This window comes from Vanellus vanellus, assembly GCF_965231255.1.
Source record: "Vanellus vanellus genome assembly, chromosome: 9".
Lineage (NCBI taxonomy): Eukaryota > Metazoa > Chordata > Aves > Charadriiformes > Charadriidae > Vanellus > Vanellus vanellus.
In genome coordinates this window covers 6,708,074-6,732,022 of record NC_138914.1, presented here as the reverse complement: position 1 = coordinate 6,732,022, position 23,949 = coordinate 6,708,074, and the positions used below count along the sequence as shown (strand labels likewise).

The 23,949-nt window shown below is 41.4% G+C and overlaps 1 protein-coding gene across 1 annotated transcript in view; it reads right to left on the bottom strand.

Moving 5' to 3' along the window:
* Positions 1 to 15,851, bottom strand: part of PPP4R2 (protein phosphatase 4 regulatory subunit 2) — a 33,211-nt gene extending 17,360 nt beyond the window's left edge. The window contains exons 1-2 of the mRNA XM_082487817.1: positions 15,816 to 15,851; positions 14,955 to 15,036 (exon numbers count right to left, since the gene is read on the bottom strand). Of these exons, the coding sequence (XP_082343943.1) occupies positions 14,955 to 15,036; positions 15,816 to 15,849 (116 nt within the window). The 5' untranslated portion in view covers positions 15,850 to 15,851. The remainder of the gene's footprint in view (positions 1 to 14,954; positions 15,037 to 15,815) is intronic.
* Positions 15,852 to 23,949: the final 8,098 nt, after the last annotated feature.

Genomic DNA, 23,949 nt, shown 5'->3' with positions numbered 1-23,949 from the left:
TTTCCTCTTGTTCTGTCGTTAATTACCTGTGAGAAGAGACCAGCACCAACCTCTCTACAGTGTCCTTTCAAATAGTTGTAGAGAGTGATGAGGTCTCCTCTCAGTCTCCTCCTCCTTGAACTAAACAGTCCCAGCTCCTTCAACCGCTCTTCATAGGATTTGTTTGCTAGGCCCTTCACCAGCTTCGTTGCCCTCCTCTGCACTCGCTCCAGCACCTCGATATCTCTCTTGTATTGAGGTGCCCAAAACTGGACACAATACTCGAGGTGTGGCCTCACATGATACTATGTCCTAGATTTAATATACGCTAATAACTGCTTTCAGGTATGAAGAGATATTTAACACCATAATATTGTACCAGAATGCAGTCTCTGACCTTGCAATTTGAGTAAAAATTAGAAACACAGAGAAACATGGATGGAAGTGTTTGAAGATACTCAGTTGTGTTTTACAGAAATTAAAAAGAAAAGCAGACAGCACCTGACCAAACAGCCAATAATATGAGAAACATAAGCCAGTTTTGATAATATTTACATGTAATTAGAGAGGCAGCACGAGAAAAGGCTAAAAAAGGGTGAGGGAAGACATAAGACATGAAATGAGCAAGCATGTATGATATTAAATAAAATCACAGGCTACGCAGAGAAATGACCAATAAATGAAAATTTAAAAAAAAAACCCAAAACTACTCACAAACACACAAAACCCTATGACAGGGTCAGAATTACTAAGTGAAGACAAGAAAGCCCTATGAAGACACAAAGGTGTGAGGAAACTCTACAGTCAGAACAGTACTACAATAACATACTTATTCACTGAAAGTTGATGAGGCAGCAAAAATACCTCCATTGCACAGGGAAGGAAGAATTAAAAAAAGATTAATTTAGACAAAGGACATAACCTAGCATTACCAGAGCGGAAACAAGGAACAACACAATCCTAAATAACTTTTATTCTCTGATAAAAGCAAACTATTTCATACCTGTACTTAAAACTACATGATTTTCTGTTGGAACTAATCCATTACTACAGATCTATCGAAGTTTGCCAAGCGACATCAACCAAGTTTAGAAATCCCCCAGTTCTATTCGATAAACAGCACTCTTCAACAAGGGACAAAGTCAACTTAGACAGAAAGCAGTTCAAATGATCTGATGCTATGCTTTGATTTAAAAGAATTACTAGCACAAAGTTGTTTGCAAGGTATGATGGCTTCTCGACTAACATGATTTGCACAGAATTCATCTTTCCAAACACACATATCAAAAACAAAATTGCATTTTACATGGAAATAATCTAATCCTATCACTCCCAGAGTGTAAAAGACTTCCCCTTATTCCCTCATCTCCTGCTTACTCAAAATGCTTGTATTGATGAAACTGAGAAAGCAGCCTTCTCCCCTACTGTACTGGTTATTGTGAGAGAGGAGAACCCTCTGTCAACAGCTTGCACTGTCGAGATGTTTTTTGTACATCAGAGAATTAACTGGTTATTTTCTTCTGACCATTGGACAAGTTTTTGTATTTGATTCTTTTGCCACTTGGTATATTCATTTTGGGAGACTTGAAATTTCAACAAAAAGAGAAAAAAGCCAGAAACATTTAACAAAGTTATTTAAGCAAGGTTTCACAAACATTAAAAACCAAGTAAGAGAAGTAATAGTGAAAGGCAACTTAAGAACCTAGAACGGACAGTAATGTCTTGTAGTCTGGAGAATCACATAAAACAACATTAACTTTCAGAGAACTAGAAGAAGGAAAGGAGACAAAGTTGCAATTGCAATATCCCTACCTCCTTCATACAAACACAGTGCTTTCCCTACTATTTTTAAGAAAATATTGCTTGTTCAACATGGATATAGTTCTTTCTTGTGTGTTTAGTACTACACTGGAAGGTTATGCTACAACACAGTGATCCCCAACGCTACTTGAACATTAAGCGTAGGTTGGATTGCAAGTCACCCTAAGTGCAAAAGACAACTACGGTAAGTTACCTATCTCCCTTTTTAGCAACCATATTAAAATATCAGATGTAACACTAAGGTAGTACATATGGCTTACACACTTTAGACAGACTCTACAGGACTTTACGCTTCAAACTTCAGTAAGGCCCATGGAAGGTAAGCAGGACAAAACCTAAAATTAACTGAAGAACAGGAGGAAGAATTCAGAATGCCTGAAATAAGGCTATCTCCTGAAATTAAGGTACTGCAATTATTTCATAAATCTTTCTGGAATTGCTTCACAGATTACAGGTTTAATTAAGAAAAACATTATATTGAAGGCATGTTAAGCTTCTAGAGACCTAGCTATGTACTTAAAACATTAAGACTCCCAGGAGTCCTGATGGGATGTCTGTCTTCAGATTTCACAGTGTTTAAGTTCATTACAAAATTACTTTAAAATTAAATTTTAAGAGGATGCCATCTGTTTTGGCGAGATACTACATTCCACAAAGAACATAAAGTGAAAAGGAAAACAAAGTAATCTACTATTGATTCTGTTCATTGAACAGGCCATAAAAGAAACATCAGAACTTAGGGAAAAAAAGGGAGAACTTCCCTCTCCACCCTTCTCCTACTATTAGCTCTCTGACAAGCAGAAAATAAAAAGTAAAAAATAGTATATTTAGGATGCAAACACTTCATGTTCAGCTGAACTGATTTTAAGGCAAAGTCCTCAGAACACATAAGGAAAGAACCAGAGAACAATCTCAGAGGGATTCACTTAACATGTAGCAAGAGAACAGAGTCAATTATATTAGCCCTCCCCCAATTACTGTTGACTTAGATTACAATCCCATGGAGACTTACTAGTAGGAAACAGGTGTTTTTAAGTGAAATAACTTGTCAACTTCAATAACAGTTTCTCCTCTTTTGTGCCTTGCTCTAGAGCTCATGGAAGATGAAGATACAGTCTAACACACAGTAATGTCCCCAGGCTGTCGGAAGCAAAATTAAAGTTTTATCCAAAACAAGTTAATTCATTTTCTATTCTGGTCTATCAATAGAATCTCCAAAACTATTTGAGAAGTCAAAAGGCACAGAACATGAAGTATAACCCAGCAATCAAGTATCCAATTCAAACCCCTCTGCAAGGTGGCAAACTTCCCAGTGTGCTCTTCCACTGCCTCAATGCGGGATGTATCCAAACAGGAATACTATGGACTAGATGGAATACACCACTTCTCAAACCAGAGGCCACCAAGAGCACAGAACTTACCCCCAGGTATGAGAAGGCCCAGAGTGGTTCCCTTCCCCTGGCTGCAGAACCTGGGAGTCAGCGTGGGGTGCCCGGCGAGGACCGAGTGCCCCCCTTCCAGGGCAGGGGCACAGCAACCGGAGCACCCACCCCAGAGGTCCTCTCCAGTGGACTCAGCAGCTACAGCTGTGCAGAAGAACTGAGGGACTGCCATTCTCTGGGGGAAGGGAGGCCACTGGCTTCCTCTCACCTGGCTCCTTCCTCAGTTATCTCTGTGCTTTGGGATGGAAACACAGTACATAAAGCCTACTCCCTCTATTGCATTTTCCTTGTTTTGTTTTAATCTTTACCTTACTTAGCACATCCTAATTTCCAATATATTAATTGGGTATAAACAGGGATATCTGGAAGTACACAGAAGGGGGTGCACAAACTAAAAATCTTGTTAAGAACTGCTTGTAAAACACAATCCCCACCATTCTCATACAAAAACGCCAACGCTGCTGCCATTTGACATTTTAGGTTTTGTACCAGAATTTCACTATTTATTATATAAATAATAAAGTTTGCTTCTTAACAAAGAGCACTCAATGGTAGAGACACAGCTCTCAATTTCTTCAGAAAATATCTCTGAAAAATTCTGGGGTAGAAAGCTGGCAACACTGAACTCGCATTAATGGGGAGATTAGATGCACTACGGTTCAGCAAGGATTTCACCACAGTGCAGAGGGAGGCCGCTGCCCCACCACATACTTAACTTTGTATCTGGTCTACACAGAAAGGGGCAAGCCTGCTCTGCTGCTCCCACGCGTTCCTGTGATCCCACACACAGGGAGGTGAAGCAGATCGCTAATCTAACCACAACGTTAATGCTACAGATAAGGAAGAATAAGATGTGTGATGCGACTAGTAGAGAGCAGAGCCATTCTTTTATGCAGCTGCCTTCATGTACCATATAAAAGAACGTACCTTACTTAATTCCACCCTTGCTTCAAATATTCATTGAATTTTAAAACTTTTTTCTACTTCCCATGCTTTATTTTAATACTATTTTGATGCAATTCACTTTAGTGTCATCATTTTGCACACTGTTGATATTTTCACCATCCACACAGTGCAGATTAACATGGGAAATTCCAAACAATGACAACACATTTACACAGTAAAATCCCCTGTGCATCAACACAGACTAGTTTCTTAAATGCTTCTGGCAAGCAGACAAACCCTTCAACCTAACATTAAATTAAAACCATAAGCAAGTGCTATATTATTTATCGGTGTTTCTGAAAGACAATAAATTTTACACTGTAGGTGATACAGCACAGTGGATCTACTGGAACACTATGCTTTGCTGTGAACAGTATGCTCCTGTTAGGAAAACACACTGGCAAGCACTCTTCCTGGGGGAGCATCCTGTTCACTTTCACCTGGTAACTCATGTAAAATTAAAATGCTCTCACATTTTATATTCAGTAGGATTTGACCTCATGTTACCTTTCACTTTAATTAAAAACATATTGAAGAGCTCAAAAGAGGAAAAACTGGTATTTCCCACAAGCACAGAAGGTATTTTTCCATTTTCACTCGCTGATTGATGTCAGCCTAAATTAAGTCTTTGCTCTCCTCCTTGTGAGCATGACGAGCTCGTTACAGAACCACGGAAACTGGAATACATTAGAACTACATCTACTTTGGTAGTATTCATGTTCACCTCTCTACTACTTGCAAATTACTACTGCTATTGCCAGGAAAAACAAAGATTAAGACTCAGTTATGGAAACGGACAGCTGATGAAGACATTAAAGTAGTATCTGTAATCGTCAAGGGACCAATTCTGACCTCTCCTGATAAATATTCAGCTGACTCCAACAAAATACAGCTGTTCCACAGAACAGGTAGGACTCAATTTTTCAAGAAAGTACATTTCTTAATATAGTTATCTAAAACCAAACTCAAATACCTTTCATTTTCTTTTATTTTAAAGGCAAAAACTGACCACAGAACAACAACAAAAAAAAAAAGTAAAAGATTACAACAGAATCTTCATTCAAGAATCAAGTTCCTTATAGCAGAGGGGAAAGCAATACACAAAGAGTGACTGAAAGCCTTCAAAACTTCCACAAACCACCATCAGTGGCCTATCTATCAAGATGAAAGTAAAAGTAGATGGTATTTTCATTAAATTTCTGCCTTCCACTTGAAAGTTTACTTGAAGCTACCTTTGGCTGATAAGAATAAACTGGTGTACTTACTGAAATATTCCACTTACTTCTGCACTGTCTAACAATATGTAAATTCTTACCTTACTCTGATTTCTTATTCTTCATATCATTCTATATATGCACATATACAAATAACATTTCTTATATATCTCAAGTTTTGTTACAAGTAGAATGATCATCCCAGATATTGACTTTCCTATAAAGTGCACACTAACTGTAAAGCTCTCCAAGTCTTACAAACAGAGACTTTTGGATAAGCATCAAATACTAGCTAAATCCTCCCATCTGAGCAGTATCTACTACAGTTAACTTATTTACAATTTAGTTACCTTTTGGTTTTTTCCCTATTATGCAGAAAAATCACCAGTTCAGGGAACCACACTAAACTTATGCCACAGTATATGCAGACCTAATATCTTCTCACTTATGACATCATAAAGTTTACAGAATACTTTGCCCCAACAGATTTAATTTCTCTAGTTCTGGATTTTTTTTTAATCAATATTCTGTGTAATTATTACATTTGCCTTTGTAAAAAATTTAATTAGCACCCTTTGTACTAGCTTACCTTAAAAATCATTCGAGTTTTGTGTACTTTTTCATCTGATTGATGATCTTCTAGATAGTATTTCCTGCATAACTTAATTGTAAAGCACACAGAATTGTTCAGGAACTCTCAGTAATCACTTTGTGTACAGCAACTGGTTTCTCAGCCCACATCTGCCTCATTTCTGTAGAATGTATCTTCAAGACAGGGACTAGGTTACTACACATTTCTGCAACACTTAATGCAAGACTTTGATCCAGTTATTACTGCAACATACTAGGAATAATTATTTCTAAGAGGCCTGATTTTAGTGATTATATTCTTTAAATTTCATTTTTACTCTTTAAACTTTCAATTTTACTCTTTAAACTTCAATTACAGGACATTCACATCAACCTTAGAATCATAAACAGTATCACTGCACAAAACAGTAACTAACACAAAGTTCAGGAGCGGGGAGGCTATCTGACTTATCTCTGAAGTCACAATCACATGAGCCCTAAGAAACATTTATATACATCTTACCAAAGATAACTGTAGCTGCACTTGAATATCACTAGCCAAACAGATTGTCAATAGCAAATAGACATTATCTGCATCAAAATACCTCTCAAAAACCACTTACATAGTCTGCCTTTAACATGATCGGACATTTTGTTGAAGTTTAGACAACCATATTTATTTCAACTCTAATTCTGTGGATTAATCTTAGCTTTTACTTCTTTCCATTTCAGATAAAATTGCACTAAACAGATTCCTGTTCACTAAGGCATGTTTCAAGAGTGATGCTCTGCACTGTATAATAGATTCTGTAGGAATTCCATAGCACAATTCAGACTGCATCCCCTTCAATAGATACTGCACCGGAAAATCAGGCAAAGGTTCTACGTAATGCTATAGGACTCTAGAGTTGATGCAGGCAGAACACAGAAACATTGAATAGATGACACTTTCTCAGTAAACCTGTATCGCAGAAGTGCAGGAGTCAAAACTTAAGAAAAGTATTATGCAGTAAAGTGAAGCATATTTTAAAGTCTTCCTTACAGCAAGTTAAAATTACTATCTCTGTAGGAGCTGCGTACAGGAAATCACTCTGAGTAATATAAAATTAACATTTGGATAATTGCATATATAACCCCTTCAATATGCATACTAAATTCCACGTACCTACTAATATAGGACATCGAAGTTGTTCCAGGTGTCACCAGTTTGCACAGAATAAGCAAATAAACAAAATGCCTTAACTCATCTGGCAGGTGTAGCTATCACTGTTAAATGACCAGAGCAAAGAGATCCACAGGTTACCTCAGAACAGCAGTAGACCACACTGAGCTAATACTATCAAACCTTTACTACATTGAGCAATAAAGCTGGGAAACCAGATAAAGAAAAATGCACCCCACACAACTACTTCTGGCTCTGAATTTACTTTGCACTGTATTCCTATGCTTGCTCGTTCACGCATTGTCCCACAAAAACACAGGCTTTGCCTGGGTCTGGAAGTAGTACTATTAGGATCAGGCAATTTGCACTTCTATTACTAATTCCTTCCAAAACCAGAAACAAAAGCCACCCAATTGGCTTCCACAAAAGGCAGTTCAGGTGACACACACTAAGCTTGGGTTGACACGGTGTACCCTACCTCAATGACCAAATACACAGGCATTAAGTGCTCCTGCATCATCACATTCCCTTACCACCTTCTGAGCAAAGCCTCATTGGGTGTAGTCATCATGGAAATCTTGTAACTGCCTTCAAGTAGTATTATTTCTAAAACTGAGATCTGCCAGACATCAGCTTTGTGGAAAAACAGCATCAGTTTGGTTTATCCACAAACCTGATAATCCACTGCCCCCCTCCAAGAAGACCAGATTGCCTTTGTATCATCCCCTCTGCACGCACCATTGCCTTGTTCCTTCCCCCAACATGTGCCACCAAGCACAAACCTTCCCAAAATCTGTAGACAAGAAGAGGGAGCAACGCTTATCAACTACAAGGTCAAAACAGAAAAAACATCCTTGCTACTGTAGAGTGTAACACGGAGTGGAACAATACCCAAATGTCTGGGAAAGTACTTCAAATTAACGTAATGAGCAAGGCCACCACGGAACAGGAGACCTGAGGCCCCCTGGAAAAGACAGAGGCAATATTGAAGCAGCCACTACAGCTGTGAAGAAACATTACTAAGAGGTAAAGGTAAGAACTGATAGAAACTGTGAGGATGAGAACAAATCCGATTAAGCAATGCAGGAGAGCTGAGCTTGAAGAGTAGAAGGATGTCAACAAGGGGACACTAAAGGTGACCATCAGAAGCACATGCAACTGTATTAACTGCTACAGAATAAAGGCAAAGTAACAGTGAACAGTCTGCAAAAAGCCTAGCAGGGAGTGTGCTTATAGGAACAGACTGTACACAGCAACAGGGAAGACAGACCTACTTACAAATGAAAGTCTGCATGCATACAGTTACATTTGCAGTTAAAATAGTCTGATTACACTGCAAAGTTAGTGTTGCTATGAGGAGTTTGCCTTTTCTCTTTCCCTACATGTGTATTCTATGGAGAGAGTAAAGTTTACTAGGATCAGTTCATCATGCACATTTTATAATGGTAGTTATAGTTTGACCTTTATACTGTAAACCCCACTCCCAACAGATATGAAGTGGCAGCATTTAAAAATTAAACACTATAATAGGGTGCACTTCCTGAAGGAGTGAGTGACTTCATCTGTATCACAACCGATTCCTGTGAAGTACTACAACCTTATATTTGACAATTGTTTATAATACAGGTAAAAAAGCCAGAAAGCTAAACTATCTTTGACAAAGATAAATCAGCGGGCTTTTCAACAGAGATTCCTGTCTTTTGGAGGCATCGGTGGACTATGAGACAGAAACAGAGTCAGTGGAATTAGCAGGGAATAATTCCAGTCACTTAGTGGAATGGAGTTAGTGAGGAATAATAGTAGGAAACAATGCAAGGAAGCTTACTCACATCTCTGCTTCACTGAGAACATCGAAATGGAAGAGGCCCATACTAACAAAGGCACACAAACATCTTTCAGAAAATATTATCCTGTTTATTATGGCAGGAACTGAAGAATTGTTTTATTTCATAAAAAAAGATCATAAGGAATTACATTCCCTCAATAGTTCTAAGAATTTCCAGGTATATGCTTCCAAATCAGAACAAAATTTTCAAACTAGCATACACATGTCAAGCACCAAAATTGCTAGTTGAATAAAACCAGAGAACATACTTTATAGAAAAAAGCAGACTTAAGTTTAAGCAAGTGAAATAAGCTAAAAGACACATGGCTACAAAAAATCTACGTATTCGTATAGTAATTTCCTTTCTTATGCTACAAGAGTTCAGAATACATCATTAAAACACTAATGCTGAGAATAGGAACTTATTCTTATACATGTTCACTGCTGCCATATCTCCACTCACATCTTTTCTACAGCTGACAAACTATTTCACTGCTGTAACAAAATAATATAAAAGCTAAACTGATCCAAAAGAGTGCTCCAAAAATGCAGTAGGAAAAAAAGAGTTCACTACTACATAGAGTACAGCATCAAAATGTCAAAAATACTTTTTGCCATTATCCTTGACATAACTACAGCTATGTAACTTAAATTTACAGTTATACAATTTACCAACAGCAAAACGTCCCCGATCTACCTGATGGACCCTTTTGATGATGGAAAATCAGTGGGCACCCTTCACTCAGCTTTAGCAAGACGCACAGCACAGTCTCCCACAGCACGTTTGTAGCCAAGCCGGATAGCTACAGACTCCATGGACCACCAGGCCTACACAGCAGTAGTTGAGGTCAATGTGGCAAAGCCTGAGCACAATGAGCCACAAATGATGTTGCTCGAGTCAGTACTGGGGCCAATACCTGTGCTAGTAGATGGGAAGCTGAACATCTGTCAGTGGGGCCTTGCCATGACAAAGGCTGCCTGCACGCTGGGTTACATTTGCAGTATCAGAGAAAGTGATTATACCCCTCTACCTGGCACTGACAAGTCCAAAACCACAGTACTACATCCAGTTTGGGGTCATGCAATGCAAAAGAGCAGAAAGAGTGAGATGAGAAGGGGACCACTGAAATGGTTAGCAGAGCTGCAGCACACAACCTAGGCAGGAAGGGAAGGCAGCACGTCTTCTTCTGGAAGAGAGAAGGCTATGGTGGAGGAATCCAACTGCTGTCTTCCACCACTGAAGGGGTAATTGCGTACAGGCAAGATGGAAGCAGACTCTCTTCAGAGATGCGCAAACAAGGGGTAAGAGGCAGTGGTCCCAAGTTGCTCCAAGGGAAATGGTTTTCCCAGCGCACATGGTTAAGCAGCAAAACGAGCCCAACAGAGGCTATGGAACTGACATCACTGGAGATTTTCAGAAGAGGTGCACAAAGCCCTAAGCAACCTAAACTAACTTTGGAATCAGCTCCCCTGGAATACAGGGTCTGACTGAACAACCTCCAGAAGTCCCTTTCAACTTACATTATTCTATGATGATACTATAGATGTTCATATTTGCTCTACAATCACATATATTAAATTTGACCCAAGAAACTTTGCAGAAAAGCATTTACGCTGGTCCTCTGGGAAACCAGTGAAGAGACAACTTATGTCTTCAGGCTTAGATGAGGTACAAATGAGTATTTCAGATCTTCCAGGGAAACTCTGAGGAAAGAATTTGACTATGCAAAGAAGTAAAAACAGAACGTATTTTAATGGCTGTTTATACCGCATTCAGGGCAACAACTGGTACAGCTACATTACATCCTGGCCAGGCCAGTGTTCTCTACTTAAGCCTAGAACTATTTTACAGTTAATCACTTCTGCCTATATACTGTATTTCCCCAGATTTTGATACTTCACTGCTTTTTTCTGGATTCCTTCACTGTCAGTAAGCATCTGTATTATACTTTCCACTATAGTAAGCCATTAGAACTGTGCTTTATAGGTTGCCCGCCCTAGGGCAGGAGTAGGGGGAGCACAGAGAAAATTATCATAAAGTTTTTGATTGCTTTTGTTTTCTAAGTTTTATTTTCAACTTTAGAACCAAAGGAAAATTCTACTTTTCCTTTCCAGTCCAATAAATTGGATTTTCTTGGTGAAGTACCTAAATAAATGGTTTAGAAACACTTCTGTTATTGAAGGAACAGAGTGATTTTAAATCCAAGAGAATTTCTTAAGAGGTCAGAGAAAACATATTTTAAATACAAGACACAAGACCACAACTGATAAAGAATGAATATGAAGATCATTTTAGAATTCCTTGGAAGAACAAAAAAGTATTTCACTTTTGCATTTCACTTCTAATATTGCAGCACTGTGACTTTTGTACTGTCTCTTAAAGCTTTTTCTACTTCAGAAAAAAATAGGTAAGTGGGTATCATGCAAAAAACAAGCACAAAAATATATCCTGTTTTTAAAGAAGTCTTTCACATACAGTAAAGTATTAAGACTAACAGATTTTTTTCTCTTCACTGTACTCAGTTTTGCAAGTCACACTGATCTCTTACAAACTAGAGAAAAAGAGGTTATAATGATCTTCCCCGATAACACTTGGTCTCACTAAGGAAATTCCACATTAGTATCTCAGTAAAAAGTCAAGTCAATTAAGGAGTACATCACTCCTCTGAAAAGAAAAACAAAGTCCTAAGACTCAACACAAGATTAAAAAAGGCTGAACCATTAACTTTATATTTCACCTAAGACTAAGTCTTACCATAGCAACCATTAAGAAACAAAAATATTTCGAAGTAGCCAAGCAATCAAACTTTTGCTTCTGTTCACATGTAATAAAGGAAGTTTAGACTGGCTTTTGTAAATGCAGGCCATAATCTTGCACACAATTAAGTGAATGGTTAACTTTGCGCAACAAGGTAGCTTAAACTTCAAATAGATGAAGTTAACACACGTGATTGCATGATCTGGCTTTTACTGCAAGGTACTGATAACACAACTAACTTTATGTTGATAATATAACCAAATTTAGCAACATTTTTATTCCAAACCTACTTTGTAAATGAAAGAGAGTTTAATTACAATGAAGACACACTCTGAAGAGCCTTATCACTGTTGCAGTGCTGGCATATACAACTCTCACCCTTTGTTCCTCCCCTGCACCACCTCTTCAGTTGCACTGGGGCTTGACATACCAGTTAACACACACGGACAAAACAAGCTGGATCAATGAACCGAACCTTGTTAAAAACAGTACTGCCAAAAGGAAAGTTACTTACAACTGTGAGCAGTTTCCTGGTCTAGGTTACCATGCAGCCGCATAAAGAGTTGAACCAGCACAAGTAAAACTGTGACACAAGGGCTGCATTAGCCAAGACTGCTGCCAAGAGAAATACTGGTAAAATTACAGCCTAACCTAAACCTGCATCTACCTGTTCATAACTCACTCAGATGAATAAGCACATTGAAACAAATGGGGTCAGGGAGGTACCCAACGGCCTTACACGAGCCTGTGCTTTCCATCTGTTAGGCAAGCTATGTATGCCATGATCATGCTTTGATGAGAACATTAAAAGTCATTTTTATTTACTTCATTAGCACCCTTTCAAACTAAGATTACTAATGGTTTACAAGGTCTGCTGCAACTATTTCCAGAAGTGAGAGGGTGGAAGGGCAGTGAGAACACTCCACATTTAACCCAGGATTTAGACTGCACTGTTACCGTCTAAAAATCAGGATGCATCATTGAATAAGTTGAAAAGCTGAGAACCCCCATGTATACTATATAATTCCCCCAGAGACATTAATAACTCAAAGCAAAAATACTTCACCATTTCACTTGTCCTTATTTGCCTTGGTCCTCACTTACACGGGTACTTTTTGTTTGTTACTTAAGGAACAGGCTGTGACTGAATAAGATCCATTGTTTTTCAATAAATAAGTCTGCAAACCGTTTGTGTAATTACCCCCAACTTAGCCATCCAAATTTTTTTTTTTTTTTTCAAACGGAGCTCTGAACTTCATAAAAATCCCAATAAATGTCACTACAAACTATTATTTTAGATTTCATCTTCTCATTCCAAGGCAATCTATTTTCTGCTAGTTCAGATTTCTATTAAAGTTACTTTTACTTAACTGGAAATAAAGTATATTTAGCTCATTTTGAATTAACATGTATGTGGTAGGTGTGTGTATTCAAGAATACTTTTACGGTGGTCAAGCTGCACCAGCTTAAAAAAAACAACACATTAAGTTCTTACAATGCACATTACCAATCTTCACATGAATGTTTACCATGAGATTTTAATTTTTACTCATTTCTTCCTGATAGTTTGATACATAACACATCAGTGAAAACAGAAGCATATTTGATGAAGAAATACAGACTTCGGAAGGTAATAGGAAGCCAAATTAAACATTAAGGAACAATATTTCCATGTCTGCCTCCAGATTATATTAGATACTTTTGATGTTCACATCCAGCACATTTTAAAAAGCAACTTAATGCAACTGAAAGGTTCAAGAATGCTGAAAAAAGCTACAGACCTGAAAAAAAAAAACAAAGAAAACCCTGGAAACATAGAAGGCCAGGGTCTGTATGAAGTTTCAGATGACAGATCCCAGTTCAGGTTTAAGCAATAGTTTGTAATAATCAAATAATAATAATAAAAAAATAGATTTCCCAAACAGAAACAAAATCAGGAGTTTATTCATTCTCCAAGTTTCACATAGGGAAGAATTTTCCCAAGAACTTGCCCCTATACATATATTCCAAAATAATTTTAGAATGATTGTAATAGTGGCAGAAAGAGCAAGAACAGCCTGAAAAATATTTCAAAACAGAAAAAAATTTAAACATATTATACAGACAAAACACACTACAGTAAGCCCACACTAAAATAAGTACTACACCAAAATATTAAGCATTACAGCTGTATATTTCTGCTGAGCCAAAGCCTTCTATTCAAAGAACAAAGTACATTTCAGAACTTGTTTTTCTTTCAAAACCATTAATTCAAGCAGTACTAGCAAGCTACTAAAAAACAAACAAACAAACAAAAAAGCCACAAAAAAACCCACCAAAACCTACAAACCTCTTACAAGTTAGAGGGTTTCTAGAACCTAAACAAAGTCCCTGCGATCACTGGTTGCTAACAAAACACTGGTAAAAGCACACATCTCTTGCTGAAGCCTGTAGTCTGGCACTAGGCCTCAAAAACAAGGAGACAGCCTGGGAGCCAGAAAGTGAGCAACTCTCTCGCAAGGCACCCAGGGAAGCCTTTCCCCTTCCTGCCAAATAGTGATCCGCCAAGGAAGTCACCCAGCGCGGCACCAGCTCTGTCCCCGTCCCTGTCCCCGAGGAGCAGCGCAGCAGGGCTCCCTCCCGCCACCCCCACCCTTCGGGGAGACATCCCCCGGGGAACCCGCGGGAGAGAGTCCGGCAAGAGTCAAACTCCGCTGAGAGCGGAAAAACAAGCGGCTACGGAAACACATAGAGTAGTTCCCATAGGTCTCCTCTGCAGAAAGCAGCTGCGTGATCCTCCCCTCTTCATCAAAAGCATTTAGACACAATCATCACACAGCACGGCATGCAAAGCCTGGAAAGAAATCATCTAAGCCATTCATATCTTCATGTAAATAGTACTACTAGATACTATACACAATAGACACTACAACAACAAGATAAACTTCCCATTAAAAAAAAAAACTGAACATCACATAAAATGTGGAAATAGCAACAGGTTTACTGTACCGAGCAGGATCAGTGAGACCCAACAGATACCCCCTGAGCAAAGCCCATACAAGAAGTCTCCCTGTTAGATAAAACTAGCTACCAGCAAACAAAACTGATCCATTCAAAATTAAACAGGGACTAAGGCAAGTTCATTTTGCTCACGGAAGCAATCTAAAGACAAAAAGAGAATTCAGGTAGCATCTCATTGACATAAAATGCAGAAATGTTTTAAGCTACAGCTGAAGATCGCCAAAAAAGTCACACTTACATGGTCTCTCCAGTCTTAGCAACATGACAAAGAAACTGATCCAGTATTGGACACACTTCCTTCTTTCCTCTCTTCTCAAAATCTGTTGGTATGAGAATGACACAAGAAGAATGGTAAAGGAAGATAGGACAGAACAAAAATTCGTAATAATTAGCTTTAACGATCAGCACAGCTCCCACAACGATATTTCCAGGCTTTCACAAAGCTTCACTTGTTCCCAAGAGCTCCACCACCTTCCCAACCCTGTAAAACACTTCAGTATTTTCGTGTGGAGAAACAACACGCATCTGAGCAGCAGAAGTTGATTTGCAACTTCTTTTGAGCGGCTACAACACAGAAAGAGCCTGGTTTTCCCAGGCGGCACCCAGCAAGGCGAGCCGGCGCAGAAACGGGGCTGGGGAAGGGGGGGGGGGGGGGGGAAGAAAAGAGACGAGGGGCGAGGGCCGAGAAAGGGGCGGCGGGCCAAGGAAGGGGCGGCAGGCGGTCGGGGAGAGGGGAGCCCCGGGCCTGGAGGAGGAGGAGGAGGAAGCGGAGGAGGAGGGGAGCCAGCGGGGTCACTACCCTGTTCCCCCTCACGCAGCCCACAGCAAGCCCAGTGGGGACGGCCGGGGCAGCAGGGACATGGGGACACCCCCCCTTCCCTCCCACGCGAGGAGGGACACACACACACACACTTCCCTCCCCACAGCACAGGGAGCCCGACCCTCACCCCCGGCAGAGGGAACCTGCCGCCCTCAGCGACCGGCGCTCTCTCCCCCTCAAGAGGGTCGCGGCTGTGAGGGAGGAATCCCCCCCTCCTCAGCGTGGGGACACCGGTCTCTCTCTCCCCCCCCACCCCCCCGGGCCAAGCCCCGGCGCCACCTTTCAGAGCCTCCTGCAGCCTCTCGACGTCCATGATCCGCCTGGGCGTCTCCCCCTCACCGCTCCGCGCTGCTCCCCTCCTCCAGCCCCCCCCCGCCCCCGCCCGCGCAGGGAACGGGCTCCAGCCGCCGCACACACACAGAGACCCCGGGCTCAGCAACCCTCCAACATGGCGCCCGGGCCGTCCCCGTGCGCGGCCCCGACAGCCCGCCCTCCCCCTCCCTCCCTCCCGCCGGGGGGCGGGGGCGCGCGGGGAGGCGGGGCCGGGCGGTGCTGAGGGAGGCGGCGGGGCGGCTCCGTGGCTGGCCCCGGCTCTCCCTCTCCTCCGGCCCGGGGAGGGCTGCCGCCCGCGCCACGCAGATCCTCGGGGAAGGGGATGGGAACGTGGAGCTGCCGCCCCAATGGCGGGGCCTCCCTCCCCGCCCCCTCAGGGAGCTTGTGCGCCTGCCTCCCCCCTCAGGCTGAGGGCGACGGCTCTTCCCCCACCCTCAAATCCAATACCTGTTAGTGCATGGATATGCCAGCCCCGCTTTTGATCCTCACGGAGGAGCCATCTTCCCCTTTCTTCGCTCTACCTGCCTCTCCCGCCCTTTTGGGCACCTTCAAGGCCAACAGCCGCTCTCCCCCCGCCCCCCCTCTGTTCCTGGGGATGGTCCCGGCTCTCTCCACAGCTCTAAGGAAGAGGAGGTGAAGTCATAGGCTCATAGAATGGTTTGGTTTGGAAGGGACCTTAAAGACCACGGGCGGGGACACTTCCCCCCAGCCCAGGTTGCTCCAAGCCCCGTCCAACCTGGCCTTGAACACCTCCAGGGATGGGGCAGTCACAGCTTCTCCAGGCAACCTGCGCCAGGGGCTCACCAACCTCAGAGCGAAGAATTTCTTCTTGATACCTAATCTAAACCTACCCTCTTTCAGCTGAAAGCCATCACCCCTCATCCCATCACTCCACTCCCCGACAAAGTCCCTCGCTCCTCTGGAGAAGGTCCCAGGCCAGGCTGCTCCCAGCAGAGAGCAGGTTGGGGGCTCTAGCTTGGCAGCCAGCCGGCCATGTACACGCTTGTCCACCCCAAACGCTTTGGTAGGACGGAGGGACATGCGGTGGCTGTTCCTGAAAGGAGAGGGAAACGCTAATTTAACACACACACACAGAGAAGTTGTAAATAAGGAAGCCAAATATCAATGCCAGCTGTTATTCTAGGCATATGTGAGCTGGCGTATCTGCAGTGGTTTACTATTAGGTAAAATCCTGATGGAGACCTAGATGGTGTCCCAGCCGCCTCCCAAGGCCCGTCCATGGAGGCAGCCATGGGCACAGAGGTGTCCGTCCTCCCCTGCCAGCACATCCCCGGCTGCTCTTGTGGCCAGGGCCGGCCCGGCAGAGCATGGGGCTGACCGCACACGAGAGCGGATCAGCCATCTACAGCAGAAATACAGACTCTGCCATACCAGCTCAGAGGAGTTCCTAAAAAAAGATCATAATGCCAATGGCCGTGCTAACCTCACCTCTCTCCCAGGTGTTGGCTTGACAACAGAGAGCCTCTGACACGGCCACATTTCTTAAAAGTACTGCAAACATTACAGCAAAATGACCTGGTTTGTGGACCACCACAAATGGCTAAGACATGAACTTGGCACCCACAGCACACGTTCCCATGCGGCAAGCTGCCTTCTTGGACTCCTTGTGTTGATTTTATCATGCAGGAAATGATCCACAAGGTGTGCAAGTAATGATCTCTGCTAGCAACTGCATCATACAGAAACCCCAGCTTTTCTTTAAAAAAAAAAAAATATATATGGCTTCTAAAATCAAGAACCTTTTCAGATCCCTTGGACTACATAATGCTAATAGGGATATTTAAGGTTTCATATTTACAGATGTGCTGTACAAAAATCCTTGTTTCATACTACTGTGAAAACCTTTGTTAAAATAAGCAGACCTTACAGAGAAAGTCCTGGGTTCTTTGTGAAGGCCATGGCTGGGCAGAGGGGAGCTAATGAACCTCCGCGCACCTCTCTCCCTCTACCTGGTCAGCAGGAGGAGGGAAAAGCAGCAGCATGGATTTAACAAACCAAACTTTTGGGACAGACCTTGTTGTTCAAGACATCCAGCAGGGCCAAATGTGCATTTTAATGGTAGGAATCCTGTAACCCGCGTGTGGGAGGAAGGGGCCAAGCCGCCTCTCTAGCTGGAGCGGAGCTGAGCTGCAGTCATGGCTATGAGCGTGAGGAGAGCGGAGCTGCTGCGCTCCTGTGCCATGGCACAACAGGGAGCTTAAGAAAAGCATCTGTCTTATAAACTTGAAAAATAGTTTAGAGCAGGTACAGATACCTCAGATTTAGTATTTTGAGACTCTTGCTGATCAGTTATAAATAGCTGGAAGCTTTAAATGCAACTTTAAAGGGCTACTACTTCTAAATGTTTTACAACGGAATTGTCTGGGTTTTGTGCCACTGGTTGATTTTCAGCTTCTGGAAAGGAAAATGGCATTCCCTACTGGACATCCATTACATGAGAAATCTCAACAATACTTAGGACTTGGCACTTTTACTCTCTTGTACACGTCTCTTGTGTTACACATTCCCTTGCAGGCAACCGGCAGCATTGACTCTATTAACCAAACAAGTAACCAGAGAGACAAAGAAGATATGATTTGCCCAAACCCCTAGGGCAAAAAAAACCCCAGCCCCCAAAACCAAACCCAACAAACCCCAGTGCATGAGATGGCATTAAAACCATGGTGAAGTTAGCTGCTATTTTTCTTCTGACCACTTTGCTCATCATAAAGACATGGACACGGTTAACGTTTTTCACTATGGGCCATCTTGCCCTTGCAGCTCTGCTACCATGACACTCCCTGCCTCAAGCCCTCTCTAGCATGGCACCTTTCTAACATTAGACAACTCTATTAACTGAAACTACATTTGTTTGGTTTTATAATGAGACAGTAACACACTTTCTACAGCATTAACAATATCCTCCCCCAAAACATCAGTGAAACTTCTTTTCAACATGGAAAGAGCTGAGTTGAAAAGAAGTTGAGAAAGGACAGGGGAAGGTTTCAAAGCAAGCGGTGGATACTGGGCTGAAAACAGGAGCACTGAGGTCTGCACACAGATGCACCAACAATAGAAAAGGACAACACAATCCAGATTACAGGTTAGCCTATATCCTTTTCCTTGAGGTCCACTTTATTATTTTAAAAGACGTATCAAAGTCCAGTGAAAGTAACAAAAATCCTAGCTTACCTTTGCAACCTTCAGCAAAACAGAAGGGTGGATACTGCACCTTTCCTAGTGCGGAGCTTCTCTTTAATAACTTCTATACCCCAGCTGACTGCATTTCCCCCAGTTACCCCATCAGCTCCCATCCCCGGCACAGCTTGCTCTTTGTAAGAATTCTCAGAGCTGCTCACATGCTCTCAATTTTCACCTCTTCCTGAGGAACTGCATTTCCCAGCGTGATTGCTCTTAAAGAATCCCACCATCCAAAACAAGCCGAGAGAGGCATAAACATGCATGTTAAAGTCAGTACAGTTACACAGCCTACTTAAAAAACCCCAGGAGAGCAAATTCAATCATCCTAAACAACATCCCATTCCATTTACAGGTATCACCAAAAGCAACAGAATAAGGCCCATAATTGTCAATTTGAAAAGTTGTGTTGCTAGCCTGTTCTTTTAAAACAGAAAAAAAAAATACACTTGTTCCCCAAATACCTAGAATTACTAGTGAAACCTGGGGCAACATTGCATTTCTTCACTAAAAAAGCAAGTCACAGAAAAAAAAATACGCTTTTTCTAAATTCTTGTACTACATTCTGTACAGAAATATAAAACTAATTCAACAGCTTGTAATAGAATAAAACATGCTCAACTGTTTTATTAAGTACTTTAGAGCCACTTCTTTGCACTCACAAAATAAGACGTGAGGTTTGATTTTAATGGTCCATGATGTGGTAGGTGTGTTTGCAGCATTCCGACTTTCTGCACCTTTGCTATTGAAAAAAGTTACTCATTTCCTTGGCACCGCTCTGAAGGTGGGTAAAGACACTGGGGGCACCACTCAGATCTGGTCTCTGAAAGTGAAATACAAGCTAACAGAACAATTTTCAAATAATCTACTTCCAAAAACTTTTTTGGTTTCTACAGGGAGGCCATTTAAATTGAAATAATTTAAAACAAAACAAAACAAAACAAAACATTGAACAGCAAGAGGTCCTCAAAATTCAACAACAGACGTAGAATGAATGAAAACACTATATTTTGTTTTGTTTTGTTTCAGGGAAAATGTTTAAAGATATGCAAATAATATCTATCTGCTTCTGAGGAAACTAGAACCATATCCTCTGCAGCAGGAACAAAATAAAACCCACAATTATTTCGCTGGAAATAAAGCAAAGAAAGTGCATGAATGACTTGTATATTTTAGGATGAAGCCCAGCTTAGGGGAGGTTTGCATGTTTTGAAACCCACATTTCCTTAACTAACTGAAAAATATTCCAATTCAGAGCAAATAATCTTTTCCTTCCATTTTCAAAGGAGAAACATTTAAATATAACCCTAGAATACGAAAAAGCATGTAGGTAGTTTTATAATTGATTTGTTGTGTTATCTCAAGCAAATGAGTTAGGCAATCATATCTGCATTTCTTCATTAATGAAACAGAAACGATAATTACTTTTCTTTTCAGGTATTTGGCACACATTGTAATAAAAACATGCACAGAGAGTATGATTTCATTTTGTGTCAGTTCCCAATGCTGCTGGTGGAGCGTTTACTGAGAATCACTGTGCAGCAGAGGAGCTCTGGTGGTTCTAAACACTTAACAAAATAATGATGAGAAATTGTTTTACAATCCAGATATGGGGTTTCTTCTTGCACTAAACTTACACAAAGCCTAGTTCAGATTTACATTTTAGATCTCTTTTAAGCTTCTGCAAACCATGTTTTTTGAGAGTTTTCAAAGAGAGCAGGAGTCCAGTTCTGCCTGATGCACTTGGACAAATCTCTATTTTCTTACTTGATCTTATACTTGATAAGCTCCCATCGAGCATTGGTAAGACTTATGTTCAGTTTCATCAGTACTGACGGAAGACACAGAAGTAACATCCAAGTTATGTAGCATAATTATATACTTTCGCATTCTCATCTTCCTGAAACACCAACAGAAACTAGAACAAACTAGAAACCAAGTGGCAGCAATGTAATCATGTCACACTCTTTGCAGAAAAAAACAACAAAAAAAAGCAGAATATATCATATTGCTGATTCTGATGGGTCTTTAAGGGATTCATGTGCATTACAAAAAGGGTATTCCTGCATTTCTTGTTCCTCCCTTTGTGTCGATCTAGTTGAAAATATTATTTTTGCCAAGTTAGTTCTGCACACCATCAGCAGCTCCTGGCGCAGCGTGGCCGGGGCAGCGAAGGCAGGGAAAACACAGCAGCTCCTGGGGAAAGCAGAGGAACGGAGGATACTCCTCTCGGCAGCAGCGAGGGCTCAGCTGGGCTGGTTTGTCTTGCTGCCCTGGAAGGTCTTTAACTCCACAACAAACAACAAAACCCGATTCTTGAGGTTTAGAACTATAAGACTTTTGAAAGTTTCCACAGAATTATAGACTGTCAAACCCCTAGGCACCGATCAATAGGTGCGATGCTGATTAAAATGATGGAGGGTGTAGGACCAGCAGATACTTTTGCTTTCAATAACGAAGCTTAGATGAGGTATCTAGATATCTCTGACCTAACCTGACTTAAAGTAATTTCATTCATTGATGTGTGACAGCAATTTGTAAGGTATATCTACTCGGTTTGAACCAAAATTAATTAGCGTGCTTTGAAAGAATCTGTAGCAATTCAATACCAGGCAAGTGAGATGCAGCAGAATTCAAATAGTGAGAACAATAAGAAAATGAGAACAATCCTACGTTTCAAAAACCACTTAGATCTTCAGAAAATACTGTACATCGATACACATCAAAGGATTTGCAAAGGGAGGTTAGGGGGTTTATGTTTGGTTTGTTTTTTAGTTTATAACCACAGAAACTCAAGTATACTACAATAAAATGACACTAAAAAATTGTGTGTCTCTGAACCATTCAGAATGGAAATTTTTTTGTTGTTTTTTCTTTAAAGTACATCATAGCCACTTGAGACAAAGTGTGTCCCTCCTAAGAAAATGACTAAAAATCTCTAATAGGCTTTTAATAGATCTGGAAGACTTGGGAGTATCAAAGGATCAGAACAGCTCAAGCATGATTCCTGAAATCCAGAAAAGGCTGAAAACAGAAGAATGCTGTTTGTGGGAGTTGGGTTTTATTTTAAAAGAGTATTCACAGTGAGATTAAAAAAGAAAAAAAAAAAGAAAGAACAGTTAGATGTGATAAGCATTCTGGGCTTTACCGAAGTTAGCTGCTAGCCCCTACATTAACACACAAGCCCCTACGTATTTTCTCATATCACTCCTTGAGCCCATGGCAAACCAGCGCCAGTGCCAGTTCCTTTCCAAGCCGGATTTCTTGCCCCTTCCTCCCAGTACAGCCCAAGCATAGAAAGCGTATGTAGACTATACCGGAAGATCATTTTTTACAGGTGTGTGCCCTGAGAAGGCACCCGCTTTGCACAATTCTCACCACCACAGCAGAGAATTGACCTGTTTCAGAAGGATTCGGGAAAGACGCTTCTGCAGGAACGGATCAACCAATGACACGTTTTTCTTTAAAAAAAGGGCCATGTCATTTCAGCCTCACTATTTCAGTACAACCAAAACATTTTAGTTCTAAGACAGCGTTACACATTTTTGGACTATGTTGTAGTTTTCACAAAATAACATAAACAATTATGGTACATTTATAGAAATGTAAAAGTCAAAACAAAATATTTTACCTCAAAAGAAAACATTAACAAAGTGCTTTGTTAATGTTAAATGCTGATTCTCATTTTGGTGTTGTGTCTCAATTTTTATTTTCATTTCAAAGGAAGTGTTGACAGGTTGTTTTTTATTCTGATCCAGAATGAAAGCAAAATTTCCAAACACTGCTATTTCTTTTGAAGCACAAATAGCAATCCCTTATCTCATGCCAACGGGAGGCTGCAGTCTGTATGGATCACAGAATCATAGAATGGTTTAGGTTGGAAGGGACCTTAAAGATCATCTATTTCAACCCCCTGCCCTGGGCAGGGACACCTCCCACCAGCCCAGGTTGCTCCAAGCCCCATCCAACCTGGCCTTGAACACCTCCAGGGATGGGGCAGCCACAGCTTCTCGGGGCAACCTGCGCCAGGGGCTCACTGCCCTCATGGTGAAAAATTTCTTCTTAATATCTAATCTAAATCTGCCTTCTTCCAGTTTGAAGCCATTCCCCCTCGTCCTATCACTACATGCCCTTGTAAAAAGTCCCTCCCCAGCTCTCCTGTAGGCCCCCTTTAGGAAGGTGTCCCCAGAGCCTTCTCTTCCCCAGGCTGAACAACCCCAACTCTCTCAGCCTGTCCTCATAGGAGAGGTCCTATGTGGATCCATATGGGACCATATGGTTCCCAGCATAGAAACACACTTGCCTCAAGAGCATGAAGGGGGAACACTTCCAGCCTTTGTGGGACACAACCCATATACCTGTGCCATCCCATCTCTGGACAGGTACCTAGCGGCTATTTACTGGGATCATATTTGACTATATCTGATGGAGAGGAGCAAAACACTCTCTGAAAGTTGGCTCCCCTATTGTTACCTGTACCTGACTTTGAAGAGAGGAATCTCTTCTTGAAGCAGTGGGAAGGAAATTATTTGAAATTGAATGATCAACAATTTGTGCTAAAGTTGATAAAGTGTCAAGATTTATCCTTGTATTTAAATCTCATAGGGTTCTTTTGGTTGTCCTTTATTCCCAGCTCTGAACACCTCAGAACATGCAGAGAAGTTATCTCTACTAGGATCATACTTATGACAATGAATGTGAAAGTCCATTTAGACTTGGTGCTCCGTGACAATGTGACAAGGATGTCTCCTGGAGTCTGAGACATGGTTATGTCCGTGCGTACAGCAGAGACTATTCCAGTACCTCGGTTCCTCAGCTGTGGGTAACCGAGCTCCAAGGCCTTGCTTCAGTGAAAAGTTTATTTGTTCCAAATAGGAGAGCT